General features: G+C 48.8%; 1 protein-coding gene across 1 annotated transcript in view; it reads left to right on the forward strand.

Moving 5' to 3' along the window:
• The window catches only part of CORO2B (coronin 2B), an 83,139-nt gene extending 76,042 nt beyond the window's left edge, over positions 1 to 7,097 (forward strand). The window contains exons 8-12 of the mRNA XM_035130905.2: positions 289 to 385; positions 1,576 to 1,688; positions 2,372 to 2,462; positions 3,283 to 3,422; positions 5,490 to 7,097. Coding sequence (XP_034986796.1) covers positions 289 to 385; positions 1,576 to 1,688; positions 2,372 to 2,462; positions 3,283 to 3,422; positions 5,490 to 5,627 — 579 coding nt within the window. The 3' untranslated portion in view covers positions 5,628 to 7,097. The remainder of the gene's footprint in view (positions 1 to 288; positions 386 to 1,575; positions 1,689 to 2,371; positions 2,463 to 3,282; positions 3,423 to 5,489) is intronic.
• The last annotated feature ends 888 nt before the right edge of the window (positions 7,098 to 7,985 follow it).

A 7,985-nucleotide genomic window follows, 5' to 3' on the forward strand; every position in this document is an offset into this window, starting at 1 on the left:
CTGACAGAGGGCCATCCATGTTTTTAAGGGTGGGCCAAGTCAGAGTTGCTATGACAACCTCCCCAACCTGGGGCCCTCCAGATGTTTTGTACTACAACTCCCAACAGCGCCTACCGCCACCACTTTGTTTATCTTTTGGCTGATCAGAGTTGTAGGCCAAGAAACCTGGAAGGCACGAGGTTGGAGAAGGTTCTGCTATGACCTAACCTGTGCAATGCTCTCTCCTCCCACTCCAATATTCACGAAATTCCTACAGATTCACACCTCTCTCTCTCTCTCTCTCCCTAGGGAGATGGGAATATCCGCTACTATGAAATCAGTACAGAGAAGCCATACCTCACTTACCTCATGGAATTCCGTTCTCCGGCTCCACAAAAAGGCCTCGGTAAGGGTGCTTGCCATTTGCGCTACAGTACAGCCTCAAAGGGAGGCCGCGTCTTTCCTTGGACTAGTCAGTGGCTACTAGCCATGATGGCTATTGCTCTGCCTCCACAATTGGAGACAGGCTCTGCATCTGGTTGGCCACTGTGAGAACCAAATATTGGACTATTGAGATCAAGTAGGCGTCTTCGCTGTACTCTTTTTGGCGCCTGTTAAAAACATTCCTGTTTAGACAAGTCTGCCCAAAGGCTTAGGAAGCTGAGGCAACTCTGATCTGTTTCTGTGTTTTAACTTTCAGGTGTTTTAAAGTAGGGTTGTACATGTTTCTTGAATTTTTATTTTTGTAAACTGCTTTGAGGGTTTTATTGCAACCAAGCGGTGTGTGAAGTTTTATGAAATAAATAGATGGGATATCGGCCCGATCCAGCAAGGCTCTTCTGGTGCTCTTGTGAAACCTCCAGACCTAGAGGCAGTCTATCTGGATACCTAGGTTCTTAGGGTCATTTGGCCACTGTGAGAACAGGATGCTGGACTTGATGGGCTACTGGCCTGATCCAGCAGCCTCTTCTTATGTTATTTCATCTGCTCTGCCCTCTTTCCTCCAGCACAGTCACAGGCTCCCACACCTCCTCTAACCACTCTGCCCCTTTCTTCGGCCTCTTCCTGCAGGTCTGCTTCCTCTGGGACGCTCTCCCCAGTCCTTGCCCTCCCTGCCTTTTCAACATCTTGGCCTGCTCAGCCCCTGACTTCCTTCCCTCACCCCAAAGAAAGTTCTGGCAGCCCTTGGTTCCAGTGCGAGGTCTTCCCCTCAGGCCAAACCAAACCTTCCTCTTCCTCTTCCTCTGTGTGTGACAGTTGTGCTCCGAGCCCTTTCCCCTCTGGAGACGGAATGTTTATGAACATTCCCGGGACACTGGATCAGAGGGCCAGTAGCTAAGGACAGTGGCTGGCACACTTTATAGAAACAGAGGTTGGTGCAAGGAGCAGGCATTTTGTCTAGGCGGGGGGGGGGGGGGGCGGAGCAGCAGGAAGATCTCTGAGGAGATAAAAAAGAAACAGAGAAAATCACGCGGAACTGCTGTGTCACTCAGATGCCACGATAAAGGGCCGCCTTGCAACCTCTCTAAGGATTTGATTTTCTCTGTTATGTACAGGACAACAAGCATCACTTCTTCCTATTCCTTGTGTTTTCAGGAGTGATGCCAAAGCATGGCCTGGATGTCTCTGCCTGCGAGGTGTTCCGGTTCTATAAGCTCGTCACGTTAAAAGGGCTGATTGAGCCCATCTCCATGATCGTGCCAAGGAGGGTGAGTAATCTGGCCCTCACAGGAAGCAGGTTTGAAGAATGCTGGGAACTGTAGCATGGCACGGGGGGAACTATAGTTCCCAGGATTCTTTGAGGGGAGCCATGTGCTTTGAATGTGTGGTGGAACAGAGGCTTTGAACCTGGGTCCAGTTCACACAACTGTGTTGTTGTTGTTTAGTCGTTTAGTCGTGTCCGACTCTTCGTGACCTCATGGACCATAGCACGCCAGGCACTCCTGTCTTCCACTGCCTCCCGCAGTTTGGTCAAACTCATGTTCGTAGCTTCGAGAACACTGCCCAGCCATCTCGTCCTCTGTCGTCCCCTTCTCCTAGTGCCCTCCATAGATAGATATAGATAGGTTATCTTTATTGTCATTGTCCCATACAGAACAACGGAACAGAAAAAACTCTACATCAGACATTCAAAACCAGCAAGTCTGCTATCCCATCCTGATTAGCCCCCCACAGACTCTGGTACCCCATAATTAAATACAATATACTCCCATAAAGACTACCTTACACTGCATTTAAAACCAAAATCGCATTTGGATAGAAACTGTTTCTCAGTTTGCTGTGTTTGCTGCCTGTCTGGGGGCATCCATCCCAGAACACCACCACTGCTCTGGAAGTCCTTTACAGTACTAATTATTTCAAATATGCTGTTTCTCTTCCTTCTGCATTCTAGTCGGAAACATACCAGGAAGATATTTACCCAATGACTCCGGGAACAGAGCCTGCTCTCACACCGGATGAATGGCTGAGTGGAACGAACCGGGGTAAATGCACTAGCTCTGCAATTTTGCGATGTGCAACCTGGTGGAAAATCACACACCACCTAGGTTTTTAAAAAAAGTTTAAAAGTGGTCAGAAATTTGACTTCAAGCAAAACATGGCTAACACTGCTTGAAATCCCTAATATTTCCAAATATTGAAGTCTGGGCATTTACCATTTCAACACCTGGAAATGGTGAAGACTGATCTGTGACTAAGTAATACACTTTTGTTTCTCTCGCCAGTGAAATCAGTTGAAATGTTGGATCTGTCCCATCTCCCTGTCATATTAAAATATAGAATGAGGGATGTGATCATTAAAGCAATTGAAAATCTAACCGAAGAGCCAGCCTGTTCAAAGCCTTATAGAGCTAGGCAGATCTCTGTAGGACTCATTTTGTCACCTGGCCACACCTGAGGTTGAAACTGCCGTACCACTTTCAGACCAGCAGTCCTGGTGGCACTAAAGCTCAACAGAGGGCAGGCTCTTTTGGAAAGCTGGCATAGTGGCAGAGTAACAAAGGTGCCTGAGAACCCTGACATTTGCAGAAGCTTCGATTGCACCTCTGAGATTATGGGCTGCTTCACTCCCACTCCAATGCAACCTCTTGGATTGTGTGCGATGTTCAGCAGGAGTTTCACAGGAGCTGCGAAGTAAAATGCAGCTTCACAAAGTTCAAGCACTTTGACCCAAATACAGAACACAAACGTTTGGTCATTCAGCTAAAATAGTGGAGATTAGTTGCTCGTTTCCCAAAAAAAGTGTCTCTCTAGCCCAGTTAATTTTATTTAGGCATTTTTTTGTCTCTTGTTTTTTTTTCTTAGATCCCATATTGATGTCTTTAAAGGAAGGCTATAAGAAAGCATCGAAAGTAGTTTTTAAGGCACCAATGAGAGAGAAGAAGAGTGTTGTTGTGAATGGGATCGACCTCTTAGAAAACGTGCCCCCCAGAACAGAGAATGAGGTAAGGGGAAAACAGCTACCCTCTGTCCAGATTGAGAGATGTCATCATTAGGCCTGGGCGATGTTGTATCAATGCGTTGCCCAGAACTAGTATGAAGGGCAGACCATGGTGGTGGCTTCACTCAGAGGTAGAGCACAGCTTGCTTGCTTGCTTGCAAGCCAGAGAAGTACTGGGGCTCCCTCAGCTGGGGGGGGCACTTTAACAGGCTTTTCTCTCCCTCTCTCATAATACTAGAACCCAGTGTGATCATTCACACAAGCTGAATGTTGGTAGGATTTGGCACAGACAAACAGAAATACTTACATACACACCACAGTTGAACCTGTGGAATTTGCTACCACAGGAGGACCAGCTTTAAAAGCGATAAATTCACGGAGGACATATCTATCAACAACTACTAGTCATGGTGGCTATTTACTCCTCTTATCAGAGGCAGGATGTGTTTGATTCTGCAGGTCATAAGTAGGAAAGTACTGTTGCATTCATGTCCTGCTTCCAGGCTTCCCATATGAATCTAGCTGGCAACTATGGGAAAAGGATGCTGAACAATAGGAGCCCTTCGTCTGATCAAGCAGGGCTTTTTTTTGTACATGGCCCCCACAAATACTTGCCAGCTGTACCAAAGTACCATAATTTTTCGAGAGTCAATTTTGGTCAGTGTGTCAGAAAAACAGGGTTCAAATTCCAACTCGGCCAGGAAGCTCGCTAGGTGACCTTGGGCCAATTGCTGCCTCTCAGCCTAGCCTACCTCACAGGGTTGTTGTGGGGATTAAATGAGGAGGGGGAGAACCATGTACACCACCTTGAGGTGCTTGGATAAAATGGTGGAATAATAATAATAATCCTATATAATAAAGTGCAAGTGTTTCTGCATCCAGTATTCCCTGTGTCCCTGGGTTTGCGCTACTGTGCATGTGCCCCACGGACACAAGGATTGGACGCAGAGACTTGGAACGCACACTCGCGCACGCGCTCCCCCTCTACCTACCGTTTCCCTGTGGCCGCCAACCGCCGCTCCCAGCTGGACTGACCGTTGGCGGCAGGGGGGAAGCAGCCCCCACACTGCCGCACTTCGGCTCCGTCCCCCAGAGCCGAAGTGCAGCGGTGCGGGGGCTTTTCGCTTTCACACCGCCAGACTTCGGCTCCAGGGGACGCAGCCAAAGCGCGGCAGTGCGAAAGCCCCCGCACAGCCACGGGCTTTTTGCCGCCTGCCTTCCCCTTGGCTTGGGGGAGACAGGCGGCGAAATGCCGCCGCACCGCCACACTTCGGCTCTGTCGGGCCTCAGATCGGTCCTCCGCTTCTCCCTTCCCCCGCCCGACAGAGCTGGCAACCCCGGCATCTGTGCCTTCTGTTGGCGGTGGGGGGGAGAGGAACGAACGGAGAGAAAGGGCTGCTTTCTCTCCGTTCGTTCCTCTCCCCTCACCGCAGACAGAAAGGACAGATCCCGGGATGTCTCCTTCCTGTCGGCGGCTGGGGGAGAGGTACGAAGGAGGAGAAAGCAGCCCTTTCTCCTCCCTCGTTCCTGTCCCCCTGCCGCCAACAGCAAGGACAGGTCCCGGGGTTTAGAGAAGCGCTGCGCAAGCGCTTATCCGAACCCCAGGATGTTCTAGCGCCCGTTTACTTAACGGGCTGAATTACAGTAGTAGTAGTAGTAGTAATAATAATAATAATAATAATAATAATAATAATAATAATAATATATTTATTTATTCCCCAGCCACTCTGGGCAGCTTCCAGCAAAATATTAAAATACAATAGTCTATTAAACATTAAAAGCTTCCCTAAACAGGGCTGCCTTCAGATGTCTTCTAAAAGTCTGGTAGTTGTTTTTTCTCTTTGACATCTGATGGGAGTGTGTTCCACAGGGCGGGTGCCACTACCAAGAAGGCCCTGTGCCTGGTTCCCTGTAACTTGGCTTCTCGCAGCGAGGGAACCGCCAGAAGGCCCTCGGCACTGGACCTCAGTGTCTGGGCAGAATGATGGAGGGTTCATATATAAATGAAGCAACAGCACAATACGAAGGCCAACTCTTTCTCTCTCTTCCTCCCCCCACCCGCAACTTCAAGCTTCTCCGAATGTTCTTCCGGCAACAAGATGAGATCCGGCGGTTGAAAGCTGAGCTCTCGCAGAAGGACATCAAAATCCGACAGCTACAGCTGGAACTGAAAAACTTGCGCAACAGCCCGAAGAACAATGAACTCTAAAGGACATTTTCTAAACAAACTCTTTGTTTATACCCACTCTTTTAATTTTACTGTATCCACTTAACACACGATATGAGCCAGAGACCCCCGTGGCCAGCCCCCAGGGAGCTCACCCGCAAACTGGAACTGTGTCCTTCAGTGGCCATTTCCTAGCACTAAAAGAAAGACGTGTTGTCTGTATGATGTTAACTGAGAAAACTACTGCATGAAACGAGCAAAGGGAGCCATGTATAGCCCGAGCTTCCCTTGGAGGAAGTAGAATCAATGTGTTTCCTGGTGGCGCCAAGTCACGGGATTAGCCAAACGGGGCTTCCGGTTTTTCATTCCATCCTTGAGCAGTTGAAAATGAAACTCTGCATGCCCTGCAGGAAGCAATGGCATTGATTAGTATTATCAATATTCTCTCTCCTTTTTTTCCTATGCAAAGTGTGACTGACAATGCACACTGGATACAAAACTGGAATCCAGGTCCATGAAACTGGAAGGTACATGGGAGAGCTGGACATTAATTCATCCCCTTCTCCCGGGTAATTCCCGGGAATGTGCCGCGCAAGCAAAAGAGCAGAAACCCTCAGGATCCCTTTAATGCTTCAGCGGATGCTGGGGGTTAAGGTCATGCACAGCTTTCTCAGTATTCCTAAAAATGCCATTCCCCACCCCACACCCCACCCCATAGCCACTGGCATCATTTGTACCGTGGGGCCAGCTCTGCTTCAGCCATAGCTCAGTGGCTTTTCTATGCATCAACCCCTTGGTTGGTTGTCCTATCGAAACAGGTGGCGCCGGCACCAGTTTATAAGGGATACCCGCTCTTCGTATCTCTGGTTCCTAACCATTAATCCCAAGCCTTCACATATTATAGAACTTCGTATTTTCTTCTAGAATCATAGAACTGGAAGGGACCTCCCAGGAGTCATCGGGTCCAACCCCCTGCAGTGCAGGAATCACAGCTGAAGAATCCCTGGCAGATGGTCACCCAACCTCTGTGCAGGAACCTCCTATGAAGTCCACCGCCTTCTGAGGTGGTCCATTCCACTGTCAAACAGCTCTTGCTGTCAGATAGTGGTTATTAACCTATGCCGTGACACGAGACCGCAAGGAAGGAGGAAATTCTTGAAGGCTGTGGACTGATGCCGAGGCTCAGGCTGCAGGATGCTTCAATCTGGCTGGATCCCACCAGCATCGTCTGATGCATTTGCTAGCTCAGTTCTCTGCTGCCGCCAGTGAAGCTGTGCCCTAAGCCGAACCATTGGCAACTGCTGCGAGGCAGGAAAGGGAGGGACCAGTCCCCAAACCTCACTTTTATATGCCGGGGGACGGTGGGGTATTGCTGCTAGCACCACCCAAATGCAAGGTTGCCCAATGGGTGCTTGCTGCAAAAGGGGTTCTGTGAGTCACTCAGCAACTGGGACATTCAAGGTGCTGGCTGTTATGCCCCTGTTGAGATTTATAGGTAAGAAGACTGCCCCCCCCCAAAAAAAGTTCCCATGCAATGAGCCTCTAGCATCACCTAGCAATCTGCCTTGCCAGTTATTGCTGTTCATGTTGGATTCCCACAGTCACCTGCTCCAAATTGGTCAATGGTTTGAAGAAAGAGCCCCAGGGAACTGGGTCCTGGAGACGGATACTCTAGAACAGGCACCCCCGAACTTCGGCCCTCCAGATGTTTTGGACTACAATTCCCATGTTCCCTGACCACTGGTCCTGTTAGCTAGGGATCATGGGAGTTGTAGGCCAAAACATCTGGAGGGCCACAGTTTGGGGGTGCCTGCTCTATCCTGAATCTGGCATTACAGGTAGAGCCTCCTGCCAATGGAGTGAGCCGAAAGCATTTCACTTCCTTGCTAGTCGTTAATGAAAATGGGACTTGCCACTGTGGGTTTAAGTGAATGATGGGGGGGAAATCCAAGTGGCAATAAGATTGCTTCAGTATTTAGTTAGGGGCAATCCCTCCCTTCTGAAGACAATCGCCTTGCTGAGAAATTAGGTAAGGGTAGTTTTCCCTTTGGAATCCTGACCCCTAACATTCCCCTGCAGGGGGTGAAGAGAGAGGATCCCATTACTGAAATTTCTTTGCCCCCAGCGCAACTATCCTGGAATAACTTCACCATTGTGGTCTTGAGTGCAGGAACCCTGTGATGAGGAGCTATCGTGTATCTGGACCCTAGGAGGATAAAAAATAGGTGAGCCATTATGTCTGCAATACAGGGATAATATATTAGGGCCTGCCTTACGATTGATTTTAGAGAGTTTGAGGCAATTAGAACATTCAGAAAGTGCTACAGTATAGAGAATTGGTATGTTTACATACATACATACATACATACATACATACATACATACATACATACATACATA

This window comes from Zootoca vivipara, chromosome 14 (genome assembly GCF_963506605.1).
Source record: "Zootoca vivipara chromosome 14, rZooViv1.1, whole genome shotgun sequence".
In the NCBI taxonomy this organism is placed as follows: Eukaryota; Metazoa; Chordata; class Lepidosauria; order Squamata; family Lacertidae; genus Zootoca; species Zootoca vivipara.